General features: G+C 46.1%; 1 protein-coding gene across 1 annotated transcript in view; it reads left to right on the top strand.

Moving 5' to 3' along the window:
* Positions 1 to 641: 641 nt before the first annotated feature.
* Positions 642 to 12,415, top strand: part of LOC123740013 (stomatin-like protein 1) — a 29,623-nt gene continuing 17,849 nt past the window's right edge. Inside the window, 2 exon segments of the mRNA XM_045713945.1 lie at positions 642 to 997; positions 1,356 to 1,462. Coding sequence (XP_045569901.1) covers positions 826 to 997; positions 1,356 to 1,462 — 279 coding nt within the window. The 5' untranslated portion in view covers positions 642 to 825.

The following is a 12,415-nucleotide window of genomic DNA, read 5'->3' as shown; positions in this document are numbered from 1 at the left end:
ACAGAGTGTAATGTTAGACCTGAACACAGACCAGCCTGGTCACTAGAGGACAGTGTACTCCTAGCTCTCTCCTCAAGCCACCAGAGTACAGAGTACAGAGTGTAATGTTAGACCTGAACACAGACCAGCCTGGTCACTAGAGGGCAGTGTACTCCTAGCTCTCTCCTCAAGCCACCAGAGTACAGAGTACAGAGTGTAATGTTAGACCTGAACACAGACCAGCCTGGTCACTAGAGGGCAGTGTACTCCTAGCTCTCTCCTCAAGCCACCAGAGTACAGAGTGTAATGTTAGACCTGAACACAGACCAGCCTGGTCACTAGAGGACAGTGTACTCCTAGCTCTCTCCTCAAGCCACCAGAGTACAGAGTGTAATGTTAGACCTGAACACAGACCAGCCTGGTCACTAGAGGGCAGTGTACTCCTAGCTCTCTCCTCAAGCCACCAGAGTACAGAGTACAGAGTGTAATGTTAGACCTGAACACAGACCAGCCTGGTCACTAGAGGACAGTGTACTCCTAGCTCTCTCCTCAAGCCACCAGAGTACAGAGTACAGAGTGTAATGTTAGACCTGAACACAGACCAGCCTGGTCACTAGAGGGCAGTGTACTCCTAGCTCTCTCCTCAAGCTGCATTTTAATCTACAACCGAGCAAACAGCTAAACACGGAAGTAACGCAGTTGCTGCCAACAAAATAAAACATATTATTTGTTGTTGGGTTAATTTGACCGTTAAAACATATATTTAATGCCATGATTTTGTCCGTAAATACACCATTTAAAAAAAAAAACTGAGGTCGTTTATTGAGCGTTAAAGTTGACAGGACAATGTATAATAAAGCGTGTGGATATCGGTCTCTACCGCAACGAGACTCGGTCCCTGCCAAACCTGGGCTGTTCGTGGCGACAGAAAGCTTTGTCCAGTCTCCATTCCACCATCACACAGGACAAGGACTTTCCTTTGACTACATCCCCAATGTTAGAGACAACGACTACCGTGGTAAGTATTGGCTAAAATAATGCAACGTCGGACTATGTGGTCCCGTGTGGCTCAGTTGGTAGAGCATGATGTTTTGCAACGCCACGGTTGTTGGTTCGATTCCCACGGGGGGACCAGTACGGCGAAAAAAATGTATTTAATGTATGCATTCAATACTGTAAGGCGCTCTGGATAAGAGTGTCCTCTAAAATGACTAAAAATGTAAATGTATTGGCTAAATTAATGCTTGATACATACAACGTTGGTATGCATGGACAGTATTGTATTGATCCTCGTTATATCTATATTTCTGATTAGCTAGACTGATGCAGTGTTTAACTCACATTTATTTGATGAGCTCCTCTTCTCTCTTCTCCAGATTCCACTCAGGGATGGCTGTCCTGGATCTGCAATGTGATCGTCTGCTTCATGGTGTATATCTGCACCTTCATAACCTTCCCCATATCAGGCTGGTTCGTACTGAAGGTAACACACTAACCTTCATAACCTTCCCCATATCAGGCTGGTTCGTACTGAAGGTAACACACTAACCTTCATAACCTTCCCCATATCAGGCTGGTTCATACTGAAGGTAACACACTAACCTTCCCCCATATCAGGCTGGTTCGTACTGAAGGTAACACACTAACCTTCCCCCATATCAGGCTGGTTCGTTCTGAAGGTAACACACTAACCTTCATAACCTTCCCCATATCAGGCTGGTTCATACTGAAGGTAACACACTAACCTTCATAACCTTCCCCATATCAGGCTGGTTCGTACTGAAGGTAACACACTAACCTTCATAACCTTCCCCCATATCAGGCTGGTTCGTACTGAAGGTAACACACTAACCTTCATAACCTTCCCCATATCAGGCTGGTTCATACTGAAGGTAACACACTAACCTTCCCCCATATCAGGCTGGTTCATACTGAAGGTAACACACTAACCTTCCCCATATCAGGCTGGTTCATACTGAAGGTAACACACTAACCTTCATAACCTTCCCCATATCAGGCTGGTTCATACTGAAGGTAACACACTAACCTTCATAACCTTCCCCATATCAGGCTGGTTCATACTGAAGGTAACACACTAACCTTCCCCATATCAGGCTGGTTCATACTGAAGGTAACACACTAACCTTCCCCATATCAGGCTGGTTCATACTGAAGGTAACACACTAACCTTCCCCCATATCAGGCTGGTTCGTACTGAAGGTAACACACTAACCTTCCCCCATATCAGGCTGGTTCGTACTGAAGGTAACACACTAACCTTCCCCCATATCAGGCTGGTTCATACTGAAGGTAACACACTAACCTTCCCCCATATCAGGCTGGTTCGTACTGAAGGTAACACACTAACCTTCCCCCATATCAGGCTGGTTCGTACTGAAGGTAACACACTAACCTTCATAACCTTCCCCATATCAGGCTGGTTCGTACTGAAGGTAACACACTAACCTTCATAACCTTCCCCATATCAGGCTGGTTCATACTGAAGGTAACACACTAACCTTCCCCATATCAGGCTGGTTCATACTGAAGGTAACACACTAACCTTCCCCATATCAGGCTGGTTCATACTGAAGGTAACACACTAACCTTCATAACCTTCCCCAAATCAGGCTGGTTCATACTGAAGGTAACACACTAACCTTCATAACCTTCCCCATATCAGGCTGGTTCATACTGAAGGTAACACACTAACCTTCATAACCTTCCCCATATCAGGCTGGTTCGTACTGAAGGTAACACACTAACCTTCCCCATATCAGGCTGGTTCGTACTGAAGGTAACACACTAACCTTCCCCCATATCAGGCTGGTTCATACTGAAGGTAACACACTAACCTTCCCCCATATCAGGCTGGTTCGTACTGAAGGTAACACACTAACCTTCCCCCATATCAGGCTGGTTCATACTGAAGGTAACACACTAACCTTCCCCCATATCAGGCTGGTTCATACTGAAGGTAACACACTAACCTTCCCCCATATCAGGCTGGTTCATACTGAAGGTAACACACTAACCTTCATAACCTTCCCCAAATCAGGCTGGTTCATACTGAAGGTAACACACTAACCTTCATAACCTTCCCCAAATCAGGCTGGTTCATACTGAAGGTAACACACTAACCTTCCCCCATATCAGGCTGGTTCATACTGAAGGTAACACACTAACCTTCCCCCCATATCAGGCTGGTTCATACTGAAGGTAACACACTAACCTTCATAACCTTCCCCCATATCAGGCTGGTTCGTACTGAAGGTAACACACTAACCTTCCCCCATATCAGGCTGGTTCATACTGAAGGTAACACACTAACCTTCCCCATATCAGGCTGGTTCGTACTGAAGGTAACACACTAACCTTCCCCCATATCAGGCTGGTTCGTACTGAAGGTAACACACTAACCTTCATAACCTTCCCCAAATCAGGCTGGTTCGTACTGAAGGTAACACACAAACCTTCCCCATATCAGGCTGGTTCATACTGAAGGTAACACACTAACCTTCATAACCTTCCCCCATATCAGGCTGGTTCATACTGAAGGTAACACACTAACCTTCCCCCATATCAGGCTGGTTCATACTGAAGGTAACACACTAACCTTCATAACCTTCCCCATATCAGGCTGGTTCATACTGAAGGTAACACACTAACCTTCCCCCATATCAGGCTGGTTCGTACTGAAGGTAACACACTAACCTTCCCCCATATCAGGCTGGTTCGTACTGAAGGTAACACACTAACCTTCATAACCTTCCCCATATCAGGCTGGTTCATACTGAAGGTAACACACTAACCTTCCCCCATATCAGGCTGGTTCGTACTGAAGGTAACACACTAACCTTCCCCCATATCAGGCTGGTTCGTTCTGAAGGTAACACACTAACCTTCCCCATATCAGGCTGGTTCATACTGAAGGTAACACACTAACCTTCCCCCATATCAGGCTGGTTCATACTGAAGGTAACACACTAACCTTCCCCATATCAGGCTGGTTCGTACTGAAGGTAACACACTAACCTTCCCCATATCAGGCTGGTTCATACTGAAGGTAACACACTAACCTTCATAACCTTCCCCATATCAGGCTGGTTCATACTGAAGGTAACACACTAACCTTCCCCATATCAGGCTGGTTCATACTGAAGGTAACACACTAACCTTCCCCATATCAGGCTGGTTCGTACTGAAGGTAACACACTAACCTTCCCCCATATCAGGCTGGTTCATACTGAAGGTAACACACTAACCTTCCCCCATATCAGGCTGGTTCATACTGAAGGTAACACACTAACCTTCCCCATATCAGGCTGGTTCGTACTGAAGGTAACACACTAACCTTCATAACCTTCCCCATATCAGGCTGGTTCGTACTGAAGGTAACACACTAACCTTCATAACCTTCCCCCATATCAGGCTGGTTCGTACTGAAGGTAACACACTAACCTTCCCCATATCAGGCTGGTTCATACTGAAGGTAACACACTAACCTTCATAACCTTCCCCATATCAGGCTGGTTCGTACTGAAGGTAACACACTAACCTTCCCCATATCAGGCTGGTTCATACTGAAGGTAACACACTAACCTTCATAACCTTCCCCATATCAGGCTGGTTCGTACTGAAGGTAACACACTAACCTTCCCCCATATCAGGCTGGTTCATACTGAAGGTAACACACTAACCTTCCCCCCATATCAGGCTGGTTCATACTGAAGGTAACACACTAACCTTCATAACCTTCCCCAAATCAGGCTGGTTCATACTGAAGGTAACACACTAACCTTCATAACCTTCCCCAAATCAGGCTGGTTCATACTGAAGGTAACACACTAACCTTCCCCCATATCAGGCTGGTTCATACTGAAGGTAACACACTAACCTTCCCCCATATCAGGCTGGTTCATACTGAAGGTAACACACTAACCTTCATAACCTTCCCCCATATCAGGCTGGTTCGTACTCGAAGGTAACACACTAACCTTCCCCCATATCAGGCTGGTTCATACTGAAGGTAACACACTAACCTTCCCCCATATCAGGCTGGTTCGTACTGAAGGTAACACACTAACCTTCCCCCATATCAGGCTGGTTCGTACTGAAGGTAACACACTAACCTTCATAACCTTCCCCAAATCAGGCTGGTTCGTACTGAAGGTAACACACAAACCTTCCCCATATCAGGCTGGTTCATACTGAAGGTAACACACTAACCTTCATAACCTTCCCCCATATCAGGCTGGTTCATACTGAAGGTAACACACTAACCTTCCCCCATATCAGGCTGGTTCATACTGAAGGTAACACACTAACCTTCCCCATATCAGGCTGGTTCATACTGAAGGTAACACACTAACCTTCCCCATATCAGGCTGGTTCGTACTGAAGGTAACACACTAACCTTCCCCCATATCAGGCTGGTTCATACTGAAGGTAACACACTAACCTTCCCCCATATCAGGCTGGTTCATACTGAAGGTAACACACTAACCTTCCCCATATCAGGCTGGTTCGTACTGAAGGTAACACACTAACCTTCCCCATATCAGGCTGGTTCATACTGAAGGTAACACACTAACCTTCCCCATATCAGGCTGGTTCGTACTGAAGGTAACACACTAACCTTCCCCCATATCAGGCTGGTTCGTACTGAAGGTAACACACTAACCTTCATAACCTTCCCCATATCAGGCTGGTTCGTACTGAAGGTAACACACTAACCTTCATAACCTTCCCCCATATCAGGCTGGTTCGTACTGAAGGTAACACACTAACCTTCCCCATATCAGGCTGGTTCATACTGAAGGTAACACACTAACCTTCATAACCTTCCCCATATCAGGCTGGTTCGTACTGAAGGTAACACACTAATCTTCCCCATATCAGGCTGGTTCATACTGAAGGTAACACACTAACCTTCATAACCTTCCCCATATCAGGCTGGTTCGTACTGAAGGTAACACACTAACCTTCCCCCATATCAGGCTGGTTCATACTGAAGGTAACACACTAACCTTCATAACCTTCCCCCATATCAGGCTGGTTCGTACTGAAGGTAACACACTAACCTTCCCCCATATCAGGCTGGTTCATACTGAAGGTAACACACTAACCTTCCCCATATCAGGCTGGTTCATACTGAAGGTAACACACTAACCTTCCCCATATCAGGCTGGTTCATACTGAAGGTAACACACTAACCTTCCCCCATATCAGGCTGGTTCGTACTGAAGGTAACACACTAACCTTCCCCCATATCAGGCTGGTTCGTACTGAAGGTAACACACTAACCTTCCCCCATATCAGGCTGGTTCATACTGAAGGTAACACACTAACCTTCCCCCATATCAGGCTGGTTCGTACTGAAGGTAACACACTAACCTTCCCCCCATATCAGGCTGGTTCGTACTGAAGGTAACACACTAACCTTCATAACCTTCCCCATATCAGGCTGGTTCGTACTGAAGGTAACACACTAACCTTCATAACCTTCCCCATATCAGGCTGGTTCATACTGAAGGTAACACACTAACCTTCCCCATATCAGGCTGGTTCATACTGAAGGTAACACACTAACCTTCCCCATATCAGGCTGGTTCATACTGAAGGTAACACACTAACCTTCATAACCTTCCCCATATCAGGCTGGTTCATACTGAAGGTAACACACTAACCTTCATAACCTTCCCCATATCAGGCTGGTTCGTACTGAAGGTAACACACTAACCTTCCCCATATCAGGCTGGTTCGTACTGAAGGTAACACACTAACCTTCCCCCATATCAGGCTGGTTCATACTGAAGGTAACACACTAACCTTCCCCCATATCAGGCTGGTTCGTACTGAAGGTAACACACTAACCTTCCCCCATATCAGGCTGGTTCATACTGAAGGTAACACACTAACCTTCCCCCATATCAGGCTGGTTCATACTGAAGGTAACACACTAACCTTCCCCCATATCAGGCTGGTTCATACTGAAGGTAACACACTAACCTTCATAACCTTCCCCAAATCAGGCTGGTTCATACTGAAGGTAACACACTAACCTTCATAACCTTCCCCAAATCAGGCTGGTTCATACTGAAGGTAACACACTAACCTTCCCCCATATCAGGCTGGTTCATACTGAAGGTAACACACTAACCTTCCCCCATATCAGGCTGGTTCATACTGAAGGTAACACACTAACCTTCATAACCTTCCCCCATATCAGGCTGGTTCGTACTGAAGGTAACACACTAACCTTCCCCCATATCAGGCTGGTTCATACTGAAGGTAACACACTAACCTTCATAACCTTCCCCAAATCAGGCTGGTTCATACTGAAGGTAACACACTAACCTTCCCCCATATCAGGCTGGTTCATACTGAAGGTAACACACTAACCTTCCCCCATATCAGGCTGGTTCATACTGAAGGTAACACACTAACCTTCATAACCTTCCCCCATATCAGGCTGGTTCGTACTGAAGGTAACACACTAACCTTCCCCCATATCAGGCTGGTTCATACTGAAGGTAACACACTAACCTTCCCCCATATCAGGCTGGTTCGTACTGAAGGTAACACACTAACCTTCCCCCATATCAGGCTGGTTCGTACTGAAGGTAACACACTAACCTTCATAACCTTCCCCAAATCAGGCTGGTTCGTACTGAAGGTAACACACAAACCTTCCCCATATCAGGCTGGTTCATACTGAAGGTAACACACTAACCTTCATAACCTTCCCCCATATCAGGCTGGTTCATACTGAAGGTAACACACTAACCTTCCCCCATATCAGGCTGGTTCATACTGAAGGTAACACACTAACCTTCCCCATATCAGGCTGGTTCATACTGAAGGTAACACACTAACCTTCCCCATATCAGGCTGGTTCGTACTGAAGGTAACACACTAACCTTCCCCCATATCAGGCTGGTTCATACTGAAGGTAACACACTAACCTTCCCCCATATCAGGCTGGATCATACTGAAGGTAACACACTAACCTTCCCCATATCAGGCTGGTTCGTACTGAAGGTAACACACTAACCTTCCCCCATATCAGGCTGGTTCATACTGAAGGTAACACACTAACCTTCCCCCATATCAGGCTGGTTCGTACTGAAGGTAACACACTAACCTTCCCCCATATCAGGCTGGTTCGTACTGAAGGTAACACACTAACCTTCATAACCTTCCCCATATCAGGCTGGTTCGTACTGAAGGTAACACACTAACCTTCATAACCTTCCCCCATATCAGGCTGGTTCGTACTGAAGGTAACACACTAACCTTCCCCATATCAGGCTGGTTCATACTGAAGGTAACACACTAACCTTCATAACCTTCCCCATATCAGGCTGGTTCGTACTGAAGGTAACACACTAATCTTCCCCATATCAGGCTGGTTCATACTGAAGGTAACACACTAACCTTCATAACCTTCCCCATATCAGGCTGGTTCGTACTGAAGGTAACACACTAACCTTCCCCCATATCAGGCTGGTTCATACTGAAGGTAACACACTAACCTTCCCCCATATCAGGCTGGTTCATACTGAAGGTAACACACTAACCTTCATAACCTTCCCCAAATCAGGCTGGTTCATACTGAAGGTAACACACTAACCTTCATAACCTTCCCCAAATCAGGCTGGTTCATACTGAAGGTAACACACTAACCTTCCCCCATATCAGGCTGGTTCGTACTGAAGGTAACACACTAACCTTCCCCCATATCAGGCTGGTTCGTACTGAAGGTAACACACTAACCTTCCCCCATATCAGGCTGGTTCATACTGAAGGTAACACACTAACCTTCCCCCATATCAGACTGGTTCGTACTGAAGGTAACACACTAACCTTCCCCCATATCAGGCTGGTTCGTACTGAAGGTAACACACTAACCTTCATAACCTTCCCCATATCAGGCTGGTTCATACTGAAGGTAACACACTAACCTTCATAACCTTCCCCATATCAGGCTGGTTCGTACTGAAGGTAACACACTAACCTTCCCCATATCAGGCTGGTTCGTACTGAAGGTAACACACTAACCTTCCCCCATATCAGGCTGGTTCATACTGAAGGTAACACACTAACCTTCCCCCATATCAGGCTGGTTCGTACTGAAGGTAACACACTAACCTTCCCCCATATCAGGCTGGTTCATACTGAAGGTAACACACTAACCTTCCCCCATATCAGGCTGGTTCATACTGAAGGTAACACACTAACCTTCCCCCATATCAGGCTGGTTCATACTGAAGGTAACACACTAACCTTCATAACCTTCCCCAAATCAGGCTGGTTCATACTGAAGGTAACACACTAACCTTCATAACCTTCCCCAAATCAGGCTGGTTCATACTGAAGGTAACACACTAACCTTCCCCCATATCAGGCTGGTTCATACTGAAGGTAACACACTAACCTTCCCCCATATCAGGCTGGTTCATACTGAAGGTAACACACTAACCTTCATAACCTTCCCCCATATCAGGCTGGTTCGTACTGAAGGTAACACACTAACCTTCCCCCATATCAGGCTGGTTCATACTGAAGGTAACACACTAACCTTCCCCCATATCAGGCTGGTTCGTACTGAAGGTAACACACTAACCTTCCCCATATCAGGCTGGTTCGTACTGAAGGTAACACACTAACCTTCATAACCTTCCCCAAATCAGGCTGGTTCGTACTGAAGGTAACACACAAACCTTCCCCATATCAGGCTGGTTCATACTGAAGGTAACACACTAACCTTCATAACCTTCCCCCATATCAGGCTGGTTCATACTGAAGGTAACACACTAACCTTCCCCCATATCAGGCTGGTTCATACTGAAGGTAACACACTAACCTTCATAACCTTCCCCATATCAGGCTGGTTCATACTGAAGGTAACACACTAACCTTCCCCCATATCAGGCTGGTTCGTACTGAAGGTAACACACTAACCTTCCCCCATATCAGGCTGGTTCGTACTGAAGGTAACACACTAACCTTCATAACCTTCCCCATATCAGGCTGGTTCATACTGAAGATAACACACTAACCTTCCCCATATCAGGCTGGTTCGTACTGAAGGTAACACACTAACCTTCCCCCATATCAGGCTGGTTCATACTGAAGGTAACACACTAACCTTCCCCCATATCAGGCTGGTTCATACTGAAGGTAACACACTAACCTTCCCCATATCAGGCTGGTTCGTACTGAAGGTAACACACTAACCTTCCCCCATATCAGGCTGGTTCATACTGAAGGTAACACACTAACCTTCCCCCATATCAGGCTGGTTCGTACTGAAGGTAACACACTAACCTTCCCCATATCAGGCTGGTTCGTACTGAAGGTAACACACTAACCTTCATAACCTTCCCCATATCAGGCTGGTTCGTACTGAAGGTAACACACTAACCTTCATAACCTTCCCCCATATCAGGCTGGTTCGTACTGAAGGTAACACACTAACCTTCCCCATATCAGGCTGGTTCATACTGAAGGTAACACACTAACCTTCATAACCTTCCCCATATCAGGCTGGTTCGTACTGAAGGTAACACACTAACCTTCCCCATATCAGGCTGGTTCATACTGAAGGTAACACACTAACCTTCATAACCTTCCCCATATCAGGCTGGTTCGTACTGAAGGTAACACACTAACCTTCCCCCATATCAGGCTGGTTCATACTGAAGGTAACACACTAACCTTCCCCCATATCAGGCTGGTTCATACTGAAGGTAACACACTAACCTTCATAACCTTCCCCAAATCAGGCTGGTTCATACTGAAGGTAACACACTAACCTTCATAACCTTCCCCAAATCAGGCTGGTTCATACTGAAGGTAACACACTAACCTTCCCCCATATCAGGCTGGTTCATACTGAAGGTAACACACTAACCTTCCCCCATATCAGGCTGGTTCATACTGAAGGTAACACACTAACCTTCATAACCTTCCCCCATATCAGGCTGGTTCGTACTGAAGGTAACACACTAACCTTCCCCATATCAGGCTGGTTCATACTGAAGGTAACACACTAACCTTCCCCCATATCAGGCTGGTTCGTACTGAAGGTAACACACTAACCTTCCCCCATATCAGGCTGGTTCGTACTGAAGGTAACACACTAACCTTCATAACCTTCCCCAAATCAGGCTGGTTCGTACTGAAGGTAACACACAAACCTTCCCCATATCAGGCTGGTTCATACTGAAGGTAACACACTAACCTTCATAACCTTCCCCCATATCGGGCTGGTTCATACTGAAGGTAACACACTAACCTTCCCCCATATCAGGCTGGTTCATACTGAAGGTAACACACTAACCTTCCCCATATCAGGCTGGTTCATACTGAAGGTAACACACTAACCTTCCCCATATCAGGCTGGTTCGTACTGAAGGTAACACACTAACCTTCCCCCATATCAGGCTGGTTCATACTGAAGGTAACACACTAACCTTCCCCCATATCAGGCTGGTTCATACTGAAGGTAACACACTAACCTTCCCCATATCAGGCTGGTTCGTACTGAAGGTAACACACTAACCTTCCCCCATATCAGGCTGGTTCATACTGAAGGTAACACACTAACCTTCCCCCATATCAGGCTGGTTCGTACTGAAGGTAACACACTAACCTTCCCCCATATCAGGCTGGTTCGTACTGAAGGTAACACACTAACCTTCATAACCTTCCCCATATCAGGCTGGTTCGTACTGAAGGTAACACACTAACCTTCCCCATATCAGGCTGGTTCATACTGAAGGTAACACACTAACCTTCATAACCTTCCCCATATCAGGCTGGTTCGTACTGAAGGTAACACACTAACCTTCCCCCATATCAGGCTGGTTCGTACTGAAGGTAACACACTAACCTTCATAACCTTCCCCATATCAGGCTGGTTCGTACTGAAGGTAACACACTAACCTTCCCCATATCAGGCTGGTTCATACTGAAGGTAACACACTAACCTTCATAACCTTCCCCATATCAGGCTGGTTCGTACTGAAGGTAACACACTAACCTTCCCCCATATCAGGCTGGTTCATACTGAAGGTAACACACTAACCTTCCCCCATATCAGGCTGGTTCATACTGAAGGTAACACACTAACCTTCATAACCTTCCCCAAATCAGGCTGGTTCATACTGAAGGTAACACACTAACCTTCATAACCTTCCCCAAATCAGGCTGGTTCATACTGAAGGTAACACACTAACCTTCCCCCATATCAGGCTGGTTCATACTGAAGGTAACACACTAACCTTCCCCCATATCAGGCTGGTTCATACTGAAGGTAACACACTAACCTTCATAACCTTCCCCCATATCAGGCTGGTTCGTACTGAAGGTAACACACTAACCTTCCCCCATATCAGGCTGGTTCATACTGAAGGTAACACACTAACCT

Source organism: Salmo salar, unplaced genomic scaffold (genome assembly GCF_905237065.1).
Source record: "Salmo salar unplaced genomic scaffold, Ssal_v3.1, whole genome shotgun sequence".
Lineage (NCBI taxonomy): Eukaryota > Metazoa > Chordata > Actinopteri > Salmoniformes > Salmonidae > Salmo > Salmo salar.
Note: the sequence above shows the minus strand (reverse complement) of the source record. Positions and strands in the feature narration are given on the sequence as shown.